A 25,959-nucleotide genomic window follows, 5' to 3' on the forward strand; every position below is an offset into this window, starting at 1 on the left:
TCAATATATTCTTACGTCATGCCTGGATGCTTTCTTCAGGAGCTCTATGGTTGACTTCTGTGATTCCTGACTGCGTTCGTTATCGATGACGACAGTATTTGAACACAGCTCTGTAATAGTCTGGATGTCTCCGGCCTATGAAATAAAATGACAAAAATTATACAATGTTTAAATTGTCTCTTCCTTCTCTAAAAACTGACACATTCTGGTTAAAGTCCTTCAAATTCTATTGATATTTAATATTTGGGTTTTACTTGTCTGTCTCTACTCTATCTCCTCATCTCGTACATATAGCTTAGCCTTCTGTTTGCTCTCCTCTTCCTTAAACAGTGATTCATAAAATGTATTATTTCATATTTATTCAACTGCAGTTTCTACGTATTATCATCATTTTGTGATACTGTCAATTATTCTAAGTAGCATATACCATTCAAGTGGTACCAACTGGCGCCCGTCCCCTCCCCATCATCTCTCTATTCATATTCTTACTTGAATATTACCCAGAAAGAACAATAGCTATTGTTAACTTCTCAATTCATTTCATTCTTTAATTTTTTTGCAACAGATTAAGCTGCATGTCGCATACTGTGGCAGACTTGTATTTTTACCCACTCCAATGGTATATTCCACGGTAGATCATCAGTTAAATATGCAATATTATGTACACAACTAGTAGTTAAATATATGAATTACACAACATGTTTCATGTTGATCCTTACAAACGTTTACCATCTTATCACTAACCTGTTTCCATTTACCAGACTGTAGATCTAGTAAACAGGTCTCTTCCGGCCAAAGAACTTCAGGAAAAGAAAAAAAGAACATTTATATACCATTGGTCGTGCTACAATAGCAAAGTAAAACTACCATGCTGAAAAATTAAAATAATTTTCGATTATTATTATTTCGTTTTTGATGACGGGATCTCTCTCTCTGTTCAGATCTCTTTCTGGTTTATTAATATTCCCAATGTTTTAGTGTATCGTTTCCTAATCGTACTATTGGTAATGCTTCAACCTACATAAATATACATATACAAAGTCAGTTTACACTTCAAGATATCAAAAAAGTTCATATAAGAAACGACAAAGGAATGGTACACTTTGAACATCCCATGTACCCATACACAATGTAATAGAGTATATACTATTGGTCCTAGACTAACATGTGCTATGTTTGAATGAATGAATGATTGAAGGGTTTAATCACAACAATATAGCGGACAACGCAAGACGTACACGGATGTAATCCAAACCCCAAATATGCAAATGTTATAATATACGCTTTTTCCAATAATTCTCTGGGAACAATTTCCCTCCGCCCCCCCCCCCCCCGCCCTTTCAAACACACATGAATAAAAAAACTCAGCACACACCCAAATAGATAGCTCCTTTTAACGCCTATTTTAACAAAATCCCATTATGAGCTGCCGCAAAATACCTTTAACATTCCTTGATTTGGCTGTTTCCGGTATTATCTTAAAACTGAAGGATGCTGGCAGTTTACATAAATACAACCTGTAAAACAAGATAATAATGCAGTTAAATTTTTGACTCCTCTCACTGATCGAAAAAAAGTAGTTTGAAAAAACGTTGACGATTGTTGCTCTCACCGTCTCACGTTATACTTAATCTTTCTTGAATTATGTTGAACAACACGTATCCATCTTAGTGTTAATATAAAATGATGTTTCTGTATCTAATTTATACTGTTTAGATATCAAGAAAAACGAAATAATTTCTGTAAGAAAACTGAAGCTGGCTTGAAACTGTGACGGTTCTGCTGAATTTTTCGTTCTTAGCTCTTGTTTCCTATTTAAATGTGATAAATTGATGTGATCTCCGTGTTCCAATATATCCATGGTCATAATAGTGGTATTCATACGGTAATACATTCATTTTAATCCACAAACTTATACATAACTTATATATATATATATATATATATATATATATATATATATATATATATATACAAACATGTGACCCTCCTGCCGCGGTACGTTACATGTACGAGGCTCGGTTATAATACTCTACTCCCTTTCACGTATAACTAATTCAACTAACATGTACACTGTGCACATTTTACCGTCGCCACGGTGTCTATTGTAACCGTCATTTAAAATACTTTCCTCGAAATGCGCAGCTGTAGGTCAGCTAAAGATGATTCAAGGAAGGAGTGTTAGGGTGTTAATAATTTATCATCATTTTTTTTTTATCATATTAAAATGTAGGCTATCATTAGTCAGTCCTTAGATATATTGCAATGGTAGTACGTATAGCGGCCATTCATCGTTGACGGTAATATTGTACTGTGTAATGAAAGCACTATACTTATTAGTTTTTCTTTTTCGTTTTTGACAATATATCAGGGTATAAGTTATACCTGTTGATTAGACTGAACTTTAGAAAGAATCTAAGAGTAATAGGAATGTGTTTAATCCTTTGTAGCCAATGAGTTTTTTTTTGTCTGTTTCAAACACATTATGTGAAATTGCCCTTTTTTATATATTTCTCTAACTAAAACTGATAGTAATGTGATTGATAGATATTAATTCTACGCGATGTTTACGTATAGGCCTAGACCCATACGTATCTTTAAGTTCATTATTCTAGACTTAGGCATACATACATACAGTGGCGGCGGAACCGGGGGGGGGGGCTTGGGGGGCTCGGCCCCCCAATGAAAAAGGTTGAGGGGGCAAATGCATGATAAGCCCCCCCAATATTTACCAAGGCTCCGAAACGTGCATCTGCCCATTTTTCAATGCATACTTGTCGATCTGTCCGATGCACACGTATACTATATAGGTGTAATAATTTTAGTAAATGCTGGGGGGACCCTCGGCCCGTCCCCTGGCTATAGACCACATTGTCACCTCAACCGCGTCTTCACGCCCCGTGAAAAGTGGAAGCAGTGAGTGTGAGTACCGGTAAGCGCAACACAACTTCGTCTTAGGCCAATGACTTGCCTCATTTTACACTACGAGTACACGCAAGGCGTGGAACATGGCTCTATGTTTAAACGCAATCAATTATTAAACGAACAAAAACACAATATTAGCATTTCACCTGTACTGTATAGGGTACATGCATTCGTGACAGTGCTTGGTTCATAGAAATTTGTTGGCAACTGCACATGGTTTTGGAATTACCCATTTGTTGACATTAAGAAATGCTTTCTGTTTTTTCTTATGACATTTATTTAATTATTGCATTTAATTGCAAGTAGTAATTTACTACACTCAAAAACGTCTTTGCGAGTACACTACGAGTCATAGCTACTCTCTTAAAACACCATCAAGTATACAAATTACTTTGTTTTTACAGATTTTTACGTGCAATCTGAGAAATTGCAGGCTTGAAACCCATTATTTAGGGCTAGGTATTCGCAGCATAAAACACTCGGGAAGTGCCGTTTCCGGCCATCTGGGGGTTTGAAAAACCCAAAATTTTCTTGTACGCTCCGCGCCGACCGACGGTGGCGCTCCGCTTAGATAGTCTCCACACATTAGCCCCCCCCCCCCAATAATTTTCCCGTTCCGCCGCGCCTGCATACATATCTTAATTTTAATTGTTCTAGACGTATAGGCCTACATACATTCACTCTAAAAACAACCTGGTGAAAATTCCCTGGTTAAAAATTTGCTAAGATTATCCTTGTTATTGGCTACGTGAGTTAACATCATCCTGGTTACGATCCATCCGCCCTGGCGTAAAGTTGATCTTAACATAACCATGGTGAAAATAGATTATTTGCTTATTGCAATTCTCGCCTCTGATTGGTTGGTAGTCGCAACTCAAGACGTTCGATCTAGCAGCTTCCTACGACGACAATCGCAAGCAGGAGAAACTTTCAAATACAACGAAGAAATGTGCAAATAACCATCTAATTATATTGCAGATGACGAAGTCAAATTCTTGCTAGACCAATGGGGTATGAGTAACCTTAAATCAGTGTTTAAATGTAAAGGTGAAATACCGGGATCATGTCGAATTTGTCACTTCTGTGATACAGTCAGTACGCGCGATATTGAAGTAGGCTATAACCTAACGTAAGCCCTTACGTCTTTAGGCTAGGTCAGATTCATTCACTGATGTAGTAAATACACTGTACTGGCTATGAGATAGTGTAGGCTTGTATTTGTATAGTAAGTACCTTCACTTCAGGACCTGGGCTAAGTCTAGACCTAAGTAAGTATATTCCAACTGTGTGTCATACTCAAACCAAGACGTTTCCTAATCAACGGCCGCTTCTAGTGACTACTTCTACCAAATTCGTGTTATTGTGGTGTACGGTAGCTTCTGAGGACACACCTAATCAAAGCCACACATTAAAAGTGAAATTATGCATAGACCGTTGTGCTCTTGGGTCAGCACACTTTAGTCTTAGGCTTGCCTTCGCTTTTAAAAGACTAGGCCTAGGCTATACTACTAGTGGTCTACATGTTCGGGAAATGGCTATTAGTGATTGCCGACAGTGAAAGGAGAAATTGCTTAAAGTTGCAAGTGATGCATTTATTGTAGTGGCCTAGATTAACCTCTGACTCTGAGTGTAAAACTTACCCAGGCTAGGCTATAACCAGTTAAGCTTTATTTGTAAATTTAGGTTATATGCATTGAAAATATGAAATTTAATTTAAAAAAATAATTTTGTACTATTCATTTATAAAACACCAAGAAACCTGTGTATGGTTTATCTCAATATAGACTATCAGGGTTTTTGTTAAGAAATGCAGTAGGCGGGTCAAGTTGAAAAGTAGGCGGGACTGTGTGTACGCGGACATGGGGGAGGGGTCTAAGGTAAGGGGGTGCCCCCCGGAAAATTGCAATTTAAAAAGTCTCTAGATGCAAAATGGTGCAATATACAGCTGTTTGGTCAATGATATTGCCCCCTCCCAATCACCCCTTTCTTCTGTTCTATTTTTCTTTTTTCTCCTCAATTTTTTTCATTAACACTCGGGTCATGGAGTCTAGCGAGGTAGCTATGCCACTGAACCGAACTTAGCAAGGGTGTGACGCACTTGCTGCATTAAATGAAGTGCGATCATAACAAAATGATAATAGGTCTACGGTACCTACAAAGTGACTGAGTAGGATTTTACTGCCAAAAAATACCCAACTAGGTCTGTGATAGAACCTTCTGTTTTTTATTCAACTTTTTTCTCTGTTGAGCAACAATTTTTATGTCAAGAGGAGCCCTTCGCCTACCTCTACTCTCACCCAGTACTTCAATGTAAATTAAGGGGGGGGGGGGGGGACGGGGTACTTGTTTGTCAAACTTAAACAAATTTTGGCTGAAATTAATAAGGCTAAGCCTACCCATGCAATGATATTGGTATAGCCTAGGCCCAGTCACAAATAAGTTTTATCCACATGAGAAATGTAAAAATGAAACACCACATAACTAGGTCACAGCTTTGCACTCCTAATGTTATAAGCCTCACACTATAAAACATAAATGAGTTTATTAAATCTCATGCAATTGTTCTTATTCTACAATTATACTCCTCACAGAGAGGTTTTGAAGCACTGCAAGTGAGGCAGACTATTTTTCCATATTATACACAGCAGATCATGAATTTAGTGTAAATCTCAATAAACTGATCTGCCCATAGCAGGGACTCCTTATAGCATTGATTTTCTGAACATTAAAAAAGGGACACATTTACAGTAAGGCATATTATGGTTCCATATATATCACAGCAGATCATGAAATTGGTGTAAATCTCAACTTAACCGAACTGCCCATAACAGTTTTCCTTATGGCATTGATTTTCTGAACATTCAAAAAGGGACACATATACAGTTTTCATGGGAGAGAATTTTTGTATAGATGCAAACTGGTAAGTATTTAAACATGGTATAAAACTCAAATAAAGACCGTTTATGTAATTGATTTTGTTTTACTTTGAACTATTTTCTAACAAAGGTGACTGGCTTCTGTTAGGTGCAGAAATAAATAACTCTTTTTGCTGTTATGTGTTATTTTGTTTGGCAGAAATGGAAGATTTGTACCAAGAGGAGCTAACAGCCATGACAGAGTACAAGAAACACACATCCTTGAGCCTTCCCTTGCCGAAAAATCTATAGGCTGCAGTTTACTTAGCCCTATGATGGTAAGTGTTGTTCAATGTAATTGCAACTGAATACTGTTGAGTATTACTATTAAGTAAAATATCTCTATACACAAGTTGAGCAACTACAACTCATACCATCAAGTCAAAATTCCAACACAAAAATGAGTTGCAAGGTGATTGATACCATGTATAAGTTATGCATGTAGAGGTCAATTGAGGTCACTTCGATCATTGCAATATATCACTATCTCTATCATACTTTCATACACTTCCTCCTATTAAAGTGTTAAAAGATATCGATTTTTCTTTGCACAAGATTGATCTCTTACTCTCTGCAAATTGTGGAAGCATAACTTGAAGCCGCTGCGAAGTCATCAATTTTATATTCGATGAATTTTCTTGTGATAGTGAAATTCAGTTAAATTTAAGTGCATGTTTATTAGAAATTTCAAAACAGAAAGGCCAAATCAGCACTGTACAACATATAATCGTACACTATTCTAAGCATACCCTACATTCTGCACTGCAGATGGCAAGTCTCTCACTTCTAGTTTTATTACTCCATGGTATAAGCAAAAGTGTGACCATGGCCTTCAGTAAGTGTCAGTCCTTTTTAAAATTGTTGTCATAGAGCAGTGAGATACCTTGGCTATCTTGGAAAGGGGGGGGGGGGGAGGATGGGAGAAGATGTAAACTTTCAGTGAATGTTACTTTACTATATCAAATTTAAACAATTTCACAAATCTTTTGTTGCAGATGAATTAAGCATTTTCTCTTGTCACTCTGTTGTTTTGGGGAATTTCAACATCGAAGTGTGCAAGGATGCATCCTTGCAATCATTCATACATGTAAAACAAGTATGTTTTATTTTTTAGACTTATGTTTAATCTACATGGAATTGTGTTAGCTGATAGCCCACTGATTATAGGTAAAGTGGAACCAGTTAAGATCTGTTTGCTTTCAGTGCTCCTTCCTTCATCTACCATAAAATGACAACAGAAACAATGTTGAACCAGTATCACACCCTTTGGTTTGACTATAGGCTAAGTGTTGTAAATAACACTATTGACTCATTTTGCTCCAGGCGACTATCGTGTAATGCACATTTACACATTTGACTTTCGCCTGTTATACAATTGGAATGTCAAGTTCACGAACACAGGCTGTGTGTACTTAAATCTCCATTTTCTTGTTTGTCGAAAACGATCTGAAGAAAACGACCTTGAAGAATCTCTAATCTTAAATTGGCTGCCAACACAGTCTGTTACTGCACTTGCTATAAAAGACAGGCTAATGCAATTTATTCCAATTCTACTACTGAAACTGATAAAAAAATAAGGTTTTCAAAAAGTTTGGCACAAACTAGTAGACTGAAGAAAGCAATTATTCTTCTTTTTCATTCTAGTTCGTTAACACACCATTCAATACTTTCATTGTTTCTTTCCTTTCCCAGCTTGGTACACACTGGAAGAGGTGAAAAATGAGAAATTGAGAGAGGCTACCAAGTTACACAGCTTTGCAGAAGTAGAAGGATGTCTTTGGCTTGGATGATCAAGAATGTAATTGTAGCTGTTTTTATGAGAAACAATTTGATGTTTTGCATTTCAATTCATCTCTCTCCACAATTGATAATACCTGCTGGTACAACTTCAATGAAACTTGCATAGAGATGGCCTGTGATGAAGAGACATGTGGAAGTGCTCAGGAATTTTATGTCAAAGGTCATTTAGGGGTCGGTTTAGTTAATTGTTTGGAAACGCATCTTACTGAGTCCACGGATGGATATGTGGATGTATGCAAAACGTGATCATAGTTATGGTCATTCGGGGTCGGAGTTTCAGAAATTTCATGTTCAAGGACACTTTGGTCTATTCTTTAACTACTTAACTGTTAGCTCAAAATCTTTCCAAATTAATCTTTCTTGTGATTAATAAGCTTAACTTACCACTTTCTATTGGAGTTAAAATAATTTGCACAAGTATGTGAGGTCCAAGGATGAGTTTATGACTGAAACATTAATGGTATCGTTGGAAGCCTAAACATTGTCTTGCAGATGTTCGGTTTGCCTGTGCAAAGTGGTCAAATATAATTGTACTAAAATTAAAACTATTAATTAATTACCAATAAGTAAATAATTAAATTAAGAAAATTAATTTGGTATTAGGTCATCCTTATCAACAACAATGTGAACATTGATCTTTTAAGACCTTCCTAAGTAGTTCAATGGTAGTCAGTATAGGCCCCAAATTATAGCACGCTATAATGGCAAGAAGTTTCAAAAAGTACCTTCCTGGAGGTCTTTACTCTCCAAATGTTCTCAGACATTTTTAAGTAACACACAAGATGACTGAATGGGGAAATTTTCTCAAAGGTTGTAATAAAAGCAGTTTAAGAATTCTGACCAAAGGTGACCACATTTGAATATCTAACATATTTGGGGCTAATACAGCATACCATTAAAGAAAAGAAGCTACTAACACAGGGCTGAATTTTGTCTTACCAAAGGTTATTGGGAGAGAGGCTTTGATCAAGTTTTTCAAGTAACAGGTATAGGGTCCATTTCTTGTTCTGTACTGAAAAGTGTTCAAGTGATTTTCAAATTGTATCCTTGTGCAAAGGTGCTGATAAAGGTCTTGGTATCCCTGTTACACTTCACAGTTGATGTCGAGCATTCAGAGCTTCAGCATGTGACGATGGTTATGCTGTAAATATGTCCTCAACATTTTGATTTCAGTATTGCATCTCATATATTAGTTCATTGCAGTGGCGTAGGAAGGTACTTTTGAGTGGGGGGGGGGCTGAAGACTGATGGCCGGCCTAGGGGAGGGGTCTAAGGGGAGGGGGTGCCCCCTCCCCTTTGGATTTTTTTGCATTTCCAGGTGGCCTCAGATGCAATTTGGTGCAATATAGCACACTTCAACACCCACTCCATTTTGTAAACTTAATTTTGTATTTTCACCTAGCCTTAGATGCAATTTGGTGCTCCAAATGAGATTTTTTTCTCATTTGGAAATGAAAAAGGGGTTTTCTGACTTGCGAACCGGGGGGGGGGGGCGGAATGATACTTTCGCCCCTCCACATTTTTCACTGGGGGGGGCTGGCGCCCCCCAGCCCCCCGGTTCCTACGCCCTTGGTTCATTGTATAAATATTTGAGGAATTATTTAAAATAAATTGCGAAAGTTCACTTAGTACTCAAAATTCAAAAGTAATGGAGATGCAAATAAAGTTAGCTATCAGTAACATTGATGATGTTGTTTTATAATTTATGTTTGCTTTTTCTCAATTTGAATGCATTGCAACTTAAATGGAGAATAAAGTGGCATACCAAATAGTATGAACAAGGAAAGGGGTGATTTAACCATGAATGAGGTGAAAAATCAGTTTAATATTGACCAGGATGATGGTGACATCAACCAGGAAATGTTGTTTGATTTAACCAGAACTGGCTGGAACATTCTGTGATATTAACCAGGACAGTATTAGCATCAACCAGGAAATGCTGGTTAATATCACCAGGAATGAGGTGAAATACCCATTGATATTAACCAGGATGTATTAGCATCAATCAGGAAATGTTGGTTAATATCACCAGAAATGAGGTGAATACCCATTGATATTAACCAGGATAGTATTAGCATCAACCAGGAAATGCTGGTTAATATCACCAGGAATGAGGTGAAATACCCATTGATATTAGCCAGGATGTATGAGCATCAACCAGGAAATGTTGGTTAATATCACCAGGAATAAGGTGAAATATCCATTGATATTAACCAGGATAGTATTAGCATCAACCAGGAAATGTTGGCTAATATCACCAGGAATAAGGTGAAATACCCATTGATTTTAACCAGGACAGTGTAAAATTTCAACACGAAATTAAATCAGGCTTTCCTTGTTATATCTACCAGGATTTTGTTAAAATCTCATTCACGGCAACTTGGTGATGATCACCAGGATATATAGGGTAGCATATAAACGCAACTCCTAGTGAAACTTTCACCAGGAACTTGTGAAATTTCATCAGGGTGTTTTTAGAGTGTATCTTAATGTTAATTATTCTAGACGTAGGCCTTGACCTTATTTCATTTATTGTGATCATTTACATTCTTCATAATATATTGTTCTCCTTACCAAAGCTCTCCGAATCTCTTAGACTGTACTCCATAGTTCAATAGTCCAATAACGTCTTCCTCGGTTAGTTCTGCTCTGTTTGCATTTACTGATAACTTCTGCAGTGTTGAAAGGGTTGGTAAACAAAGACCAGATTGGAGCACGATATCACCTTTATCTACCTTACTGAAGGACCACTTTAGATCTAGTTCATATATTGGTATCTGCAGTGAAAAAAAATATCAGGATTATTATGATCGCTCAATATAACTTTCGCCCCTCCGATTTTCTTTAATTATATTTAATAGCTTCCCAGCAAACACAAAAACGTTTTTAAAACGTTATTAAAACGTTTCGTCTTTTGTTTTGATAACGTTATTTGTGGTGTAATAAATATGTCACGAAAACGTTTTCAGGCTTTTATTCCCAAAAAAAATCGGTAAAACATTAATATAACATTAATATCTTATAAAAACGTTATACCGACGTTTTAATAACACCGCATTTAACGTGTAACCTACAATTGGTGATTGAAATCATCTAGCCTATAATGTAAATTCTACCATTTATTCTTTTCCGAATATTGTTGTATTTCAAAGACATATGGCCTATACATATACTTTGCACAAGTTATCCTAAACACTGACACAATAAGTTTTCAATATTAATTCTTAACATCAGAATGTGTGACTGGAACCATTTGGTTGCATTATATTAATTCTTAACATCAGAATGTGTGACTGGAACCATTTGGTTGCATTTAACATGCAAAATTGATCTTGTAAGTAGTTAAGACCTCTAAAAGCACCCCTGCACCCCCATCAATGCAAAATACAGGTGCCATACATTCATCTTTTCTTTAATCACCGGTGTATCTGAATATGCTCCAAACAACACGAACTACAGTTTTAAAAATGACGGCTGCATGCTTAGATTAAAGTACAACTTGACCAGTTGTATCATTGTCCTCACGATGTAGGTAAAGACCTAATATTAACAGCAATTGCCATGTGTGACTGTAAGTAGGCCTAGGCTATATAGCGTAGCCTATTAATGTGTATATTACTCACCAGAATTGCTTTATTGTTAAAATTCAATTGAAGGTGAATCTCATTGGTTGTGAAAATGCTCCTCGCAAATTAATATATGAAATTATTAGTACGTGTAGGCCAAGTTGTTACACAAACCTATTTAATTTAGCCAGATACAGTGCATGTTAGTTGCAGGCTTCCTCCTTCGCCACAGTTAAACTGTAGAACGCGGCGAAGCAGTAAAATTGAAGCAGCCGACGCTCGCCTACAATTGCCACTATAACACCCCCCCCCCCCCACAGACGAAAACATCTCCCGAAAATTCATCACACACCCGGTCTTGGCCTATACCAGTCAAGCTGAGTGTGGAGTAACGAGTTGGTTTCCACCACACTGTCTTTTAACCAATTTGTCTAACTTAATTAGGCAATTTTGTATGAAAAAATTTGCTTATGATGAAGCCAAAAACTTGATATGTGATTAAGTTAACAAAGCATTCTAAACAAAACGTGCACTAAAGATTAACCTTACTATTTTGTGTCAACGCTCACCAAAGTGCGTTCGTGTTAATAACTAATTATGCGCGAGAGCTAGTCTACACGCCACCTAATATTATTACAATCATATATTTATCATAAGCCTAGGCCTAATTTAAATGACGAGTAGCTTAAATGAGGTCAGGGCTGCATAAATATCCGATCCATTGAAAATCAGTTAAGCCTAGGCCAATATCTAGGCCTAATATGACTTTCACACTAACCTAGAGATTAACGGGCTGCATCTTATCATGTGTGCAATTGGTGGCTTATAAATTGATATTCAATTCTACTAAAGGATATACCAAGCATAACTAGGCCTAGGGAATTACGCGCACCTATACTGATGCTATAACCTTGGTTCCTTCTTCTAAAATGAACTTCACACTAGGCCAGCGAGCAAGGGCGGCGGAAGCACTTTTAATCGGGGGGGGGGGACTAACGTCGAAGGGCACTTTGCAGGAATTCGATTGGACTGATGCAGTCTGATATTTACCCTTTATAACTCTTATTGTATTATCTTATTTGCGTATACTCCATCAACGCCACCCCCCTCCAGTGGCGGAGCTAGAGGTATTGGTCAGGGGGCGAGAATGGTCTGTAGGGGCGCTTTCGACACTATCTAAGCGGAGCGCCACCACAGGTTGGCGCGGAGCGTACATACATTTTTTTGATAAAGGTACTCCCTAGATCGCCGGAAATGACCCTTTCCGGGCCTTGCTAACTTGCAGATGTGACAAATGTCAATAGGTAGAGGAGAGCGCAATAAAATAAATCAATAATCGCGAATAAGTAAAAAGCTGAAAAGGGCGCCAACAGTCCAATTGAGTGCGTCGGGGGGGGGGGGGGGCATCCGCCCCTGACTGTATGGACGCTCCACCACTGCCCCCCCCCCCCCTCAATGAAACAATGCATACTAGCACTGCAATATCTAATTTGCAAATTGGGAAACACGGAACAAGTTTTCTTTCGAGACAAAATGAGGTAAAAACATTATTAAATCCAAGTCCCTGAACACGCGATCGATACATGCATGAAAGCAAATGAAATATGTCAAAATACGAAAGGATGGTGTAGGTTGTGGGATATTAAAACTATACTTATTATTCATAGTAGGCTATAAACGGTTTCTGCTCATTACAAAGTCACAATGTACTATAGCAATGCATTTTTGGAAATGCATTAGGATTCTTGTGGCAATTTGAATATGCATAATGGCACTCACCAGAATTTTAGAAGCCTTGTGGTAGTAAACATAGGCGTAGGAGCCGGGGGGTGGGGGGGGGGCTGCAGCCCGCAACCAATATTTTTTGGGAAAATTCGGGCAATATGCTGAGAATTTTTCGGGCACCTACTGAAAGAAAAGTAATATGCTTTGTGTTTTTCAATGGTTAAACTGATATTGTTATCATCATTATTATGGAAGGGTAATAACACGACAAATGATTGTATGTTATTGGCATGCGATGCAATGTTGAGCACGCGCGGAACAGCCCCCCCCCCCAATCAAATTGGGATCCTAAGCCTATGGTAGTTAACATTTAAAACTTCCCGAAATATTTCATTCGCCGTTGGTTTCGATTTGTAAACTCTTTTTTATTTAGAAATTTTCGTGTAGAAAAAAGGGCACTTTTTAAACCTGAGGAAAAGTGGGGGCACGTGCCCCCTGTGCCCCCGGTTCCGCCGCCCTTGCCGGCGAGCAATGAGGCCTACAAGAGGCATACAAGCATTTAAAAAGCAACTTGACATAACGCTGACCGTAAACATAAATCATCTATAAAACGAATCAGTTCATACCACAACATCAAGGGAAATTCGTGCCGCATGAATTATTTCAGAAAAAATAAGAAATAAATAAAACTTACATCTACATAGGCTAGGCTTCAGTGAATTTAAAGTAAACCGAAAAATGTGTCCATAGAAATGGTATTGAATCACTATGATATTTTTCGCTATATTTAATCTTAGGCTCAATCCAGTTCTACGTGTAGGCAGATGCTCCTGTCATTACACCATGTATGCAGATCCTACGCACAGCGCTTTGTGCAGGCCCTGGGTTAAACTTAAATTAAAACCAACTTTAATCTGTTAACGTAGGTTTACAACGTTAGACACACATATAACAAATTCGATAATAACCTTACAGCCTCACAAATTCCTATGAAATTTAGTCCATACATCTGACAACATTTTACACACATTTTATTTGGCCATTTCCTGGGAGGGCGTCTTGCTACTATCTAAGCGGAGCGCCACCATGAGTTGGCGCGCAGCGTACGGAATTTTTTTAGCTAAAGAGACTCCTAGATCGTTGGAAATGACACTTCCCAGGCCTTAATTGTAAGCTGCTCTAAAGTTTTCTCAACATCCTTTATTTTGAGATCGCATATGTCTTGATATGGTCATTAAATAGTTTAGTACAATAGAATAAAAAACAGTCTGGTAAGTTACTTTGAAATATTATGACATGTCTTTTGTAAGTCTGACACCGGCGTTGACATTTTTCGGCAAATCTGCAAATTGCGCGTGGAAAATAAAAAAAAAGATTGACTAGGCTTTCAGATCGTGGGCCGAAATTAAAAAAAATCGTTCAAATTCGTTGCAACAGAGAGAGGACTACCAACAAATGCCATTATAATTATGAAAATAATATGAAATCACCATTATTGATGTTCCCAGTTGTCACAAGTGCACATATTTGCAGTTGTTATTGATAACCGTTTCCATTTTAATCAAATTTGGAGAGAATTTATAAGGCAAAAATACAGCGTATGATGTCACGAGTAACCAATCACAATCGCGTCTACAGGCTTGCGCAATACTTTTCAACATCTGGCAACATTTGAACATGGCGTCAACTAGTGATAAGGCGGCCTGCCGAACGAAAATGAAATTATAATGCATTATCCATGTTTCAAAGACAGCCTCGGGGAAAGTGACTGCATTTATCAATATCTCCAAAGCTAAAAGTAATCAGATGTGCTTTGCCAGCAGGCGCGGCGGAAAGGAAAAATTATTGGGGGGGCTAATGTGTGGAGACTATCTAAGCGGAGCGCCACCATCGGTTGGCACGGAGCGCACAAGAAAATTTTGGGTTTTTTCAAACCCCCAGATGGCCGGAAACGGCACTTTCCGAGTGTTTTATGCTGCGAATACCTAGCCCTAAAATATAGGTCTCAAGCCTGCAATTTCTCAGATTGCACGTAGAAGTCTGTAAAAACATTGTAATTTGTATATTCGATGGTTTTTTAAAGAGAGTAGCTTTTACTCGTAGTGTACTCGCAAAGATGTTTTTGAGTGTAGTAAGGGCAGTGGCGGAGCTAGAGTATTGGTCAGGGAGGGCAAGAATGGTCTGTAGGTGCGCTTTCGACACTATCTAAGCGGAGCGCCACCATCGGTTGGCGCGGAGCGTACAGATATTTTTTGAGTAAAGATACTCCCTAGATTGCAGGAAATGACCCTTTCCGGGGCCTTGCTAATTTGCAGATAAACGGAGAATAAATAGGTGTCGTCGCCATTTTGTCGGAAAATTACACCAACAGAATATGACAAATGTCAATAGGTATATGAGAGCGCAATAAAATAGTCAAAAATCGCGAATAAGTAAAAAGTGGTGAAAAGCTGAAAAGGGCGCCAGCAGTCCATTTGAGTCCGTCAGGGGGGAGGGGGGCATCCACCCCCTGACTGTATATATGGACGCTCCGCCACTAAGTAAGGCAATGTTGGAGAACTGGCTGAAATGAGGCAAGTCATTGGCCTAAGACGAAGTCGTGTTACGCTTACCGGTACTCACACTCACTGCTTCCACTTTTCACAGGGCGTGAAGACGCGGTTGGGGTGACAATGTGGTCTATAGCCAGGGGACGGGCCGAGGGTCCCCCAGCAATTACTAAAATTATTACACCTATAGAGTATACGTGTGCATCGGACAGATCGACAAGTATGCATTGAAAAATGGGCAGATGCACGTTTCGGAGCCTTGGTAAATATTGGGGGGGCTTATCATGCATTTGCCCCCTCAGCTTTTTTATTGGGGGCTGAGCCCCCCCAAGCCCCCCCGGTTCCGCCGCCACTGTGCTTTGGAATGGAAGGCTTTAGGTGAATACTCAATTTTGCAAAACTCATGGTATGCAGCATAAGTTAGCATATTTTATTTGAGCTTTATCAGTCACTGTTTTTATTGATGTGGAAATTTATTTTAATGTTTCATATCTCTTTTTAAACTATCTATCAGCTATGCAACATTGAAGTAATTGAAAGCAACTTTTAATTACTTGAGGTGAAGCAAAGGGGCACATTTTTGTATCACATATACATATTAAATAAATCTTCATCTGCTCTGTCTACAGAATCAATGGATCAAGGACCTGCCCCAAAGCAGCTGAGATCAGTCCACACACTTCACAGTGGCCACATTCTGTCTCCAGTAGTTACATTATTCAAGACCTTCAAATTTGCAAATCTGCATGAGAGTGACATGATGGAAAGTTGCCATGTCTAAATTCCTGCAAATTTTCATGAATATGTACAATTTACTTCATAGGTCCTGTTCTATGAAAATGTATACATACTGTAGCTACTAGATAAAGTAAATGTTTTCAAATGTTACTTCAGTTTGACAATGATGGTAAAAAGTAATGTATGCACTGGTGATGGTGTGTGCCTGTGATGTCTTGGATTATACACATAATATTTTAGGTACATTTTCAAACTTGCATGTAGGCACACAAATTAAATCTATTTTGGTCAAAAATGGTGTGAGCTTTGAAAATCTTGTTTTCCAAGGAATCTCCAATCCAGTTGACTCTCTGAATGGTTATATAAAAATAATTGTCATTGTACTGCATAATGTCCTCACTCAGTGCATGTTGAATATCTTGTTCAAAAAGTGTAACAATAACTAGAATACTGTCACTATTCATATATGCCGTTGACCAAATATGCTAAATGATTGTTTCTAGTTACACTTCTTTATTCATAATGTATTGGCCCTTTATAAAGTATCTGTAAAAAGAAATTCTTCAATAAAACGTGATGAAAAAACAAACATAGGTATGGGAATTGCGATATCTATTGTCGCCTTTTTTGAAAATTTGTTTTTTAGCGGATTTAAAAGCACCAGGGTACGTCCCAGAAGTGAAAACCAGATTGAAAATGTAACAGAGTATCGAGACAATGACGCGAGCAATGATGTGAGAAACCTGTATGATGTCAGCATTGTAACCTTTTAACATCTTCTTTGGCATTCCAGTACCTGGACACCACCTGTCTATAAGGGTATAGTATAGCTCACTAGCTTGTTTGATCAGTGATTGCGCACTGGCTACATGATCCTGATTGGCTGTTTGTATTAGTATTTATTCAGGCGCTTTGCGAGAAATTTGACAAGGGAGGGATGAACCTGTAGGCAAATTATCAGAGCCGTAGATTCGGCATTGGGAACTATATATCTAAGCGTAGCGCCACCATTGTTAGCGCGAATTGTACAAGAAAATTTTGGCCGTAAAAGCCTCCCACTTTGATGTGTTCACACAAGTCAAACATGTTTGTAAAGGTTCAGGTCCTTGCTTCCCGTTATTAATGACATGCACGCGATTCAAGAAGCGAATTAACGATAATGATAATTACAGTGAAACTCTAGAAATAGGAACGAAATCTGCCAACTAAATTATTCGAGGCAATAATTTGTACGACCTGAATCTCTATCAGTCAGGTCACGATGTACAAACCAAGAAGGGAAACCATATAACTACAGGCCTATTCAGGCGAACATGTAGAGGAACTGCTTGAAGACTTACTCTTAATTAGAAATAAAATATATTCAGTCTATGAGGGTATATAATTAATAAATGAACCCTGAAAAGAATTCTGCCTAATGAGGATTCTAGATTTAGCCAATAGTTCACTATGTATCAAGATACACTGCGTAACCTGTTTTCCGGTGCCGGGAACCTATATACCATTGTGTACTAAATGTGTACTTCGTCATCAGCACATATCTGGGAATACGTCATGCATAAGCATTGTTTAGTTTCAAGCCAAATGAAATAGACAACATTTTTTTTTTTGGACAAGGGGATTTCCATTGAGGGAATAGTGCAAGGGTCTCGTTCGGCACTTTATAGGTTGATAGTGCGCCGATTTCCTTGGTACCGCATTTAACTCTGTGTGAGTGATAGCTTAGCCTCCCAGCAAACAAAAAAAAAACGTTATAAACGGGTTTCGTTTATTGTTTTTATAACGTTATTTTTGGTGTAATAAATATGTCACAAAAACGTTTTCAGGCTATTATTTCAAAACATTTTTTCGTTAAAACATTAATGTAACATTAATATCTCATAAAATGTTATGCCGACGTTTTTATAACATCACATTTAACGTTATTAAAACATATTTTAGAGGCTCTTTTAAAAATATTATGATAACGTTTGTGTTTGCTGGGCTATATGTGCGTCATTATATCTTAGCGCAGGTTGCAAAGAGTATAAATAAAAGCAGACTGTAATGGCTGCACTGTTAATAAGAATTGTAAATTTACAGTAAATTCCTGTCGATTTTTACAGAAAACGCCGGTTTTCTATATTTACATGTAAACGTCTGTTAAAATAACATACGTTTTCTGTACAGCAAGTGGTTTACAAAAAATTGTAGTATTTTCCCTCCAATGAAAATTTACAGGATAATCCTGTAACATTTTTCAGAATATGTCAGTTTTTTTACATTACATGTAAAATTCTGTGATTTTTACAGACGTTATGTATGTCATGTACTTTACAGAATAAGTTTGTTTTGCAATCTAATGCATGTAATTTGGAATTTGAAGAATGTTATACGGAAATATACCTAAAGGTGGAAACACTTTACTAATATGCAATGGTATACAACAAAATCCATCGTGTAGTAACATTACCGTACGGCAAAGAAAAGAATGAAATACAACCACAAAGCTATTAACGATAGCTCCGTGATCCAACTCACAATTACCAGTTAACTTTGTCCCTACAGTCATTTTCTGCTTCAGTGTTACATTTGAGCAACAACCCCCACCCCGTGAGCAGTGGCGTAGCTTCGGGGGGCCTGGGGGGCGAGGCCCCCCATGAAATCGGCTGGACCCCCCACTGGGAATAGGGTAAAAAAAATGTTGTAAAAAAAAAATTTTTAAAAATAAGTTCGATTCACTAATATTTTTTGTTCAATAATTTGGGAAATAGAGTTACACAATTTTCTCGTCTGCATCTGACAGAATAAGAATAATACAATATCTGTAGTAATCATGAGAATGGTCACACAGCATGGCATGACAATGGTCAATGCGACGATTGCGACCATACACCACGAACCTTGTTGTCCGGTGCGATATCGATATCTGCTTAAAATATGTTCAGTGCTTCCACCTAGCGCAACAATCTATCAAAAGATTGGCTCCGTTTGTACTGGGCCGAGGTATCAGGTATTCATATGTTGCCTCGAGTCAAATGAATATATGCAGGCGCGGATCCAGGGGGGGGTCCAGGGGGTCCCTACCCCCTGCTCTTGGCCAAAAAAAAAAAAGAAAGAAAAGGAAAAGAAAGAGAAAAAAAAAAGAGAATATTTTTTTTTTTAAACATGTCGGACGTCAGAAAAGCGGTTATCCTCACAAGTCATCCAGGTGTGTCTTTTTCCTCAAATGAACTATAGTGTGCACGCGTGCTACACGTGCCAAAATGCCTAACAATCTCATTTTTCAGACCGAAAAGTTTCAAAATTGAGGTGGTGTTCGATTTTTTTTGGGCGGTGAGGTTACAGAGCGGTAGGCTGCTGGGATGCGCTAACGAATTTTTCATGAGAAAACCCCTCACCCTTCCAGAACCTGGATCCGGCCCTGCATCAAACAGTGGTGACGGAACGGGAGGGGATTGGGGCTAAAGGCATTATGATTTTTGTATCATCCCAACTCATCTGATATGTAATACCATATTTCATAGATTGTTTTTTCTCATCAATTGAGAAATTGCAGACATGAGATCCATATTTTCAGGTTAGGTACATGCTGCTTAAAATACTCGGGAAGTGCCGTTTCCGGCCATCTGGGGGGTTTGTAAAGCCAAAAATTTTCTTGTACGCTCCGCGCCAACCGATGATGGCGCTCCGCTTAGATAGTCTTACGTTCAGGCGCGGCTGGACCAATCAGACCCCCCTGTCACAAATCCTGCATCCGCCCCTGATATGTCATTGAATATTCCACAAAACAACCTTTTTATGCCCACGAAACTGTCGAATATGATTTTCCACTACTGGTAGAGATATAAAATATTGGGAATTCTGAAAATCCTGCAAACATGCGGCTGTGCCTGTTCACTACTCACTACTGTATCGCCTTAAAAAATGATGAGTGGAAATTATTTCTCCAGGACCGTATCGTATCGTGGGTATCGAGTGCGTCTGATATACGAACGTACGTAGTACGTACGTATGTCTATGATGATATGCACTGTACTGTACTGATAAAAACATAGGTGAATTTCACTCCATGGGAGTGATCACTGTGCACATTCCGGTATAAGAGTGAATTTCCACTCCATTGGAGTAAATCTTAACTCCTAATAGAGTTATATTCACTCATATTAGGAGTGAGGGTTAACTCCAATAGAGTTAAATTTCACTCTTAATTTGAAGTGCGCCCAGTGATCACTCCAATGGAATGAAATCCACTCATTTGTTTTAAGAGTGTTGCTAGATATATGAAGAAGAAATTTACATACCAATACATGTTATCGGTCATCGATTGGCACAAAAACGCAGATTCTGATGACAGCTGCCTCAAGAAACCTAATAAATGTGGACCATTACCGAAACATCGATGGGTGTTAGTCTTCCATCCCCTTCCTCTAATGCTATTTACGTCCACATGTGGGCATATCCTGCAAACCTACCGGTAGCCCACAGGGGTTTGAGTTGGGAGAAAGGCCTTGACACCTTGAAACGACAAATGATGCCAACCTCCCTCAAGTTAATAGTCTGGCTGAGTTGGCAAGGCCAGCCAGCATGAAAGAGAAAAAACTTTTTTTGCATTTCTGTCACCAAAGTTGCACATCTTTTAGGTTGCTATTTTGCCTCACAGGTGCCATCTCCTGCGATCTGGGGGGTGCTGAAATCTCAAATTTTCTCTGTACGCTCAGCGCCAACCAAGGTGGCGCTCCGCTTAGATAAAACCTCCGCCCCCCCCCCACAAGAAAGAACAGCCCCCCATGGCCCCCTCACTCAAAAAATCCTAGCTACGCCACTGCAGATCACCACTGAACTGACTGTCATGAAATACTTCCCACAAGCTGCATACAAGTAAGAATCATTGCATTTACAAACAAAAGACCCACTGTGCCGGGTGTGATAGCGCGATCTCACAGCCCTGACCGTGCCAGGAGTTCTGAGTAGTGGTGACAATGCCATGGTACTCAGTAGCTGTGACAGTACCAACGTACTGGTTAACCGTGACAGTGCTAAGGTACTGGGTAACTCTGACAGTGTCATTTGACTGAGAGTAGCTGTGCTCTTTTCAGGGAGTTGAGTATATGTGACAGTGCCAAAATACTGATTAGCTGTGGTAGTACCAGGGTAACGATTAGCTGTGGCATTGTCGGAGTACTGGGTTGCTTTGGAGGTACCCAGGTCCTGAGTAGCTGTGAGTGTGCCAGGGTACTGACTATAGCTGTGACAGGGAAAGGGTACAGTGTAGCTCTTATCATGTCAGGGGATCTGAGTAGTTGTGACATTGCCAGGTTACTTAGTAGCTGTGACAGTACCAACATACTGAGTAGCTGTAGTAGTACCAGGGTAATGATAAGATGTGACAATGTAAAAGTACTGAGTAACTTTGGAAGTGCGAGGTACCGAGCAGCTCCGACAGTGTCAGGGCACTGAGTAGTTGTGACAGCAGTAGGGTACTGACTAGATGTGATAGTTCCAGGGTACCTACATCTGAGACAGTGCCAGGATACTGAGCATTTTTGACAGTGCCATGGCAACTGAAAAGCTGTGAAAGTACCAAGTTACTAAGTAGCTGTGACACTGCCAGGGTACTTAGTATACCGGACAGTCTCAGGGGCACTGGATATTTGTGACAGTGCTAGATTACTGAGTAGCTCTGATAGTGTCAAGGTACTTAGAAGCCGAGTCGGTGTCAGGGTACTGAATAGCTGTGATTGTACCAATGTACTGGATAACTGTGACAGTACCAATGTACTGAATAGATGTGACCGTGCCAATTTATTGAATAGCAGTGACAGTACCAAGTTACTAAGTCCCTCAAACAGTGTCAGGGTACTGAATAGCTGTGATAGTACCAACGTACTGAGGAGCTGTGATAGTAGCTAAATATTGAGTAGCTGCGACAGTTTCAGGGTATCGAATAGCTGTGACAGTACCAAGGTACTGAGTAGCTCAGACAGTGTCAGGTTACTGAATAGCTGTGACAGAACCAACGAACTGAGTAGCTGTGATAGTAGCAAGATACTGAGTAACTGCGACAGTGTCATGGTATTGTATAGCTGTGACAGTACAAATGTACGAAATATCTGTGACAGCGCCAAGGTACTGAGTAGCTATGACAGTGCCATGCTACTATTATTATTATTATTAGAGAACGCTTTAATGTCCGATTACATAGTCTAAGGCTTGCGTATGCCATGACATCAATTCCTCATACTTTTGCTTCACCTGTTCTTACAGATACCTGATCTGTTTCCGTACATAAGCTGAATATGTTTACTGTTACTCTTCGTACTATTCCCAAATATGTTTTTAAATTTGACTTTGGATCGATGAATACTAGTTCTTATCATTAAATACCTCTGCTTATTAATAGTGATAAAATCAATAAGCAAAATTGTAACTAATGCTCCATACAAGTACAATTCTACTTCTGTCTCATAACGGTTCCAAAATGAGGTACCGCTGAGGCTGATTAGCTGAGAACCATATCATTTATTTTGATTATGTTGACTGTAACATAGAATATGAACTTGCATTGATTTCGTGAGATATGCACTATTATGTATAAGAGAAACAATTTGGTTGAACGGTTTTGATAAAGTGGTATTTAATATTGACATGCTGCAGGGTGGATTTCTCTCCTTTATCTTAGTGTAGTGTAAATGCAAATGTATACAAATATTTACCATTATTCATACTATGACTACAGTGGGACCTCTCTCACGGTAATAACTACCAAATATAAATTTAATTAAATCCGATAGTCCTATTGCGCTTTAGAAAGTATCATAAAGGGGAAAATGTTTCTCGGTTAGCATTTCACAAAACAGTGGGTGACATCAGTATATAAAGTATACTTACTTCATGACTTGATGCTATCTGCAGGAGCTGTATGGTCGACCTCTGCAGTAACTTGCTGTGCTCTTCACTGATAGTGATGCGTTTAGAACAAAGCTCTTTGACAGTGTCAACGATGTCTTCAACATTTCCACTCTGTTCCAAGATGCAAAGGATTGCAAACTTGTCTCCGTCTTTCTTGCTTTTCAAATATTTGATGATTTTCTTGCCAGCGGTGGAATTCAACACACAAGCGAATCGAAAGACGTACTGCAAGTCAAATGGATCCATCTTCCCAAGAATTGGTTCCAGGTCAGCTGAATCTTCCACCTTGCAGAGGATATCCACCACACGAAATGATGCGAACCATTCACAGAATAGTTTATGGTAAAACCTTACTTCAATCTTCATCTTATCGCTCTTACCAGGAGTCTGTCCATCTGCAATATCATACATCTCCTCTTCTACTAGGATACCAACAAGAATGCACTGATCATAAAAATCTTGACCGAGTCGCTGGAGGAATTCTACTTGGCTCCACGATATTTGTTGATTCTCTTTACTAAGCCCATCGAAAGCGATTTTATCAAGTTCACTGTGATTATGTTCTAAGAACTTTGAGTATTCTTTAGCATTGAAATCTTTGGATTTGTTTCTCGTGTGACTGTGAAAGCAATTCATCGCGTGGCGAAGGAATTCAGTAACAGATTTAAATTTCTGAAAACCCTCTATTTCATGAGTCATATGAGAAAACATAGTAAACAAGAGAGGAATCTGGCAGAGGTCATCAAGAATGACATTTTCCTTGAGACCTTTCTTAACTTTAGCAATAGCTACCTCATCATCTCCACAAACAGCCTTACGGATGTACTGATCACGCGCAGTCTCATCAAAACCAGTAAGTTTAAATCGTTTGGTTTTGGCTCTGTCATACTCATTAGGTAGATACCTGGTTGTCAAGGTCACGTCAGATTCTTGGAACATCTTGTACTTGATAATGCGTTCTACGTCATTTTCCTCTCCATTACCTGTTTTCAAGCCGTATACATTATTCTCGTTGGTGTCTCTGCCTGGGTATTCATCATAGCCATCTAACTGGAATGCTACTGACTTGCAACTCTCCAGTATCTCCTTGATGTCTCTCTCCTTGACCCTGTATTCCTTTGGCACCAGATATCGCTTGATCGCTCTATAGATTGACGGAACATTACCCAATTGTCTAAGTCTGAGTAAAATAAGAATCTCTACGTCAGTGAGAGGTGAACCTTGGACACCATTACACCAGTCATATGCTAACTGCATGGTAAGAGTAGACTTCCCGTACCCGGGCTCTCCTTCGATGATACGTCTTTTACACCTCCTATGGGGATCATTGAATATGTTCTTGTAATAATCTAACTGTTCCCATGGTGCATCTTTACCATTCGATGTAACAGTACCACTCAATGCAACCACACCACTCTCAACAAATATCGTATTCACACAATAAAGTCTGTCCTGTATATAGGGTAAAGGTTTTACTTCATACTTTATACTTCTCTTTAAGCCCATCGATTAGTATTTGTTTCTTATCTATGAGAAAAATAAAACAAACAATAAATAATAAACGAAACAAACAGGCCAACACAGCCACCAACAATATAGATTCTTTGGTTATAAGTAAAGTAATGCAATCATTGATTGTTGAAGAACCGACTGTTCAGTTGATCTAACAACGCATCTTAGAGAGTTTCTTACTGTTGGTGTAAGTAATATGATAGAAATTCAAATCGGTGTCCTAATTGGAAAATCAATTATTAAATATAATACGCATATTAACGTGAGTATTTATGGAGTTGGTGTACACTTTTTATCATTTCCATTTCGTCATTTAGATTCATTAGAATCCATATTTCAAATTAATTCAATTTACATTTTGTTTCTTTATTTTTTTCTCAATGGTGTAAGGGTAGGTGGCTAATAACTATAGGAGTATGGTGTGAATCTGAGCTTTTACTTCCTAATCATAAAGGCCTCAATCGAATGGCTGTTTCATGGAACGTGTATATAAAATAAGTTTAAGATACACCTTAAGTTAAAGAAACGGATTTGCAAACAAGAAATGTGGTAGATGGTTTAGACGTATTAAAGCTTTGCGAACATGAAAATAGACCAGACGCATACGTCAAGCAAGGTTTTAGCAATTGAATCAGGTACAAAAAAAAAAGCGATATGTGGTAATGCAGTTGTGAGACTATGTTTTAAATGACAAGTTTGGGCCATTTTACATTGCATCACTACTCAAGTTTTTTTTTCATTATGCAATCATGTGACAAAAATATACTGACGTTTGAAGTTGAAATCCCCAAATTAAAGTGAACGGCATTCCTACCAAAACAATGTTTCTAAGTAAAGAACGCAGTGCAGATGGCGAAGAGATTAGTTGTTGATTGAAAAAGTAATCGGTAATCTGTCCTAACTTGCCCCTTCCTCTTCCTCCCCCTCCAGTCCCTCAATCAATCGAGTAAGACTAGTGTCACTATAGTCACCAAGAAATCGTAAGGCTGTCGCATGTGATGCTGCAAAACTAAACAATATTGCCAACCTTCTATTGTCAGTGGGTCTGAATACTTCTTTCTTGCAGGGGTAGTTTGTTTTTCAGATGCTTGGAGGTTTGTACTTGTTGAAGACAATGTCGCGGCGGTCTCACGGTGTGGAATTCTCTCAAATTGTGAGGCACATGCATCACTTCGTAATGATTGTCTTGGTGACAACGCATCCCCTAGTTCAAGTGTTAGTGAGTTCCGAATAGCTCCTGGTGGTGTGTCTGTTTTAAGTCCTCTCTTCGAACTGTTCTTCTTTGAACTTCGATTTCCCATCTTTTTACCTTTCACAAGTAACGGAAGAAACTCAATC

The 25,959-nt window shown here is 38.6% G+C and overlaps 3 protein-coding genes across 12 annotated transcripts in view; all 3 read right to left on the reverse strand.

The window, feature by feature from the left end:
* On the reverse strand, window positions 1-24,615 carry LOC139983721 (uncharacterized). Its single transcript, XM_071997453.1, has 5 exons — window positions 23,089-24,615; window positions 10,215-10,417; window positions 1,441-1,517; window positions 745-800; window positions 1-135 (listed from the first exon to the last, which is right to left on the reverse strand). The coding sequence occupies exons 1-5, from the start codon at window positions 24,613-24,615 to the stop codon at window positions 1-3; spliced, it is 1,998 nt and encodes a 665-aa protein (XP_071853554.1).
* LOC139983650 (uncharacterized) overlaps window positions 1-25,959 on the reverse strand; it is a 468,492-nt gene that overhangs the window by 334,914 nt on the left and 107,619 nt on the right. The window lies entirely within an intron of this gene.
* The window catches only part of LOC139983718 (uncharacterized), a 202,583-nt gene that overhangs the window by 69,039 nt on the left and 107,585 nt on the right, over window positions 1-25,959 (reverse strand). The gene's annotated exons all lie outside the window — the stretch shown is intronic.

The sequence above is a fragment of the Apostichopus japonicus genome, chromosome 16 (assembly GCF_037975245.1).
Source record: "Apostichopus japonicus isolate 1M-3 chromosome 16, ASM3797524v1, whole genome shotgun sequence".
In the NCBI taxonomy this organism is placed as follows: Eukaryota; Metazoa; Echinodermata; class Holothuroidea; order Aspidochirotida; family Stichopodidae; genus Apostichopus; species Apostichopus japonicus.